Source organism: Olea europaea, unplaced genomic scaffold (genome assembly GCF_002742605.1).
Source record: "Olea europaea var. sylvestris unplaced genomic scaffold, O_europaea_v1 scaffold40582, whole genome shotgun sequence".
Lineage (NCBI taxonomy): Eukaryota > Viridiplantae > Streptophyta > Magnoliopsida > Lamiales > Oleaceae > Olea > Olea europaea.
In genome coordinates, this window is record NW_019260244.1 from 1 (window position 1) to 1,045 (window position 1,045).

At 31.6% G+C, this 1,045-nt stretch overlaps 1 protein-coding gene across 1 annotated transcript; it reads right to left on the minus strand.

Moving 5' to 3' along the window:
- Window positions 1–116: 116 nt before the first annotated feature.
- LOC111387494 (serine carboxypeptidase-like 2) lies at window positions 117–1,039 on the minus strand. The gene is made up of 5 exons (XM_023012054.1): window positions 938–1,039; window positions 782–819; window positions 585–686; window positions 405–491; window positions 117–304 (listed from the first exon to the last, which is right to left on the minus strand). The coding sequence occupies exons 1-5, from the start codon at window positions 1,020–1,022 to the stop codon at window positions 143–145; spliced, it is 474 nt and encodes a 157-aa protein (XP_022867822.1). The 5' UTR covers window positions 1,023–1,039; the 3' UTR covers window positions 117–142.
- Window positions 1,040–1,045: the final 6 nt, after the last annotated feature.

The window sequence follows — 1,045 nt, forward strand, 5'->3', positions numbered from 1 at the left end:
AAAAAAAAAGAAGGTTATTCTAAGCTTCTTTTCTACCAAACATAGTTTAATAAAGATTTTTCTTTAATGACAAAGTAAGTCTTAAATTAAATTGTAGACAAATAAATTTTAAGCAAATGTTTACGGGTATATAGAGGATTAATTAAGTTACTTGACACTGTTCTTCTTCTTCTGTTGGGAGGACGAGATGTTCAATTGAATTGTCCTTGGGAAATGTTTGATCCCATCCAAAATCATCTGGGTTTTGTGCTTTGTTTTCACATATTGGATCCAAAATCTGAACTTGTTTTATATGTCTTAAACACTGCAATATTTGATGATAAAATCTAACTTGTTAGTGTTTGCAACCATAACAAACGTTAAAGGAAATGGAAAATGAAATAAAATAAGATGCAAAATGTTACCTTTCGTATTCGTTGAAGGGCATACAAACATAGCATATTATTTGGATCACGATTGTGATATTTCCCATCACAGTTAATTTTTGCTGACTGAAATTGCGTTAATTAATTACGTGTGAACTGCAATGTGCCCATTTTTCCCGAAAGTGTGTCTCCATAAAATAATTGAATAATAAAAATTACCTCAAAATATTCATCGGATATAAGTGCCATGCGATGAGCATATGGAATTCTTGCATTAAAATCAATGTTTGGATCCGTTAGTCCATTGGCAATAATATATCCCTGTTTCAATTCCAAAAGTACTCGATCATTGACAAGAAATATATATGTTATAGCATTAAGAAGAAATTTATATATTTGTTTGAGCTAATCAATACTTGGAGGGACAATTGTGGCTGAAGTCGTGCTTTGTTTCCTGCATCACAATCAGGACTAACAACTTAACCTAGCTTAGTTGGTGGATAAGAAAATATCGAAATAAAATCTTGTTAGTTTCTCTTTTTTTTCTTTTTTTCACTTTTCATATATACTACCTCGTATTATTTCCATGGAAATCATGGGAGCAAGTTTGCCTCCATAGGATTCACCCGCGAGATATAGACGATTCTTAATAAACATAGGATGATTCAATAACCACTGCA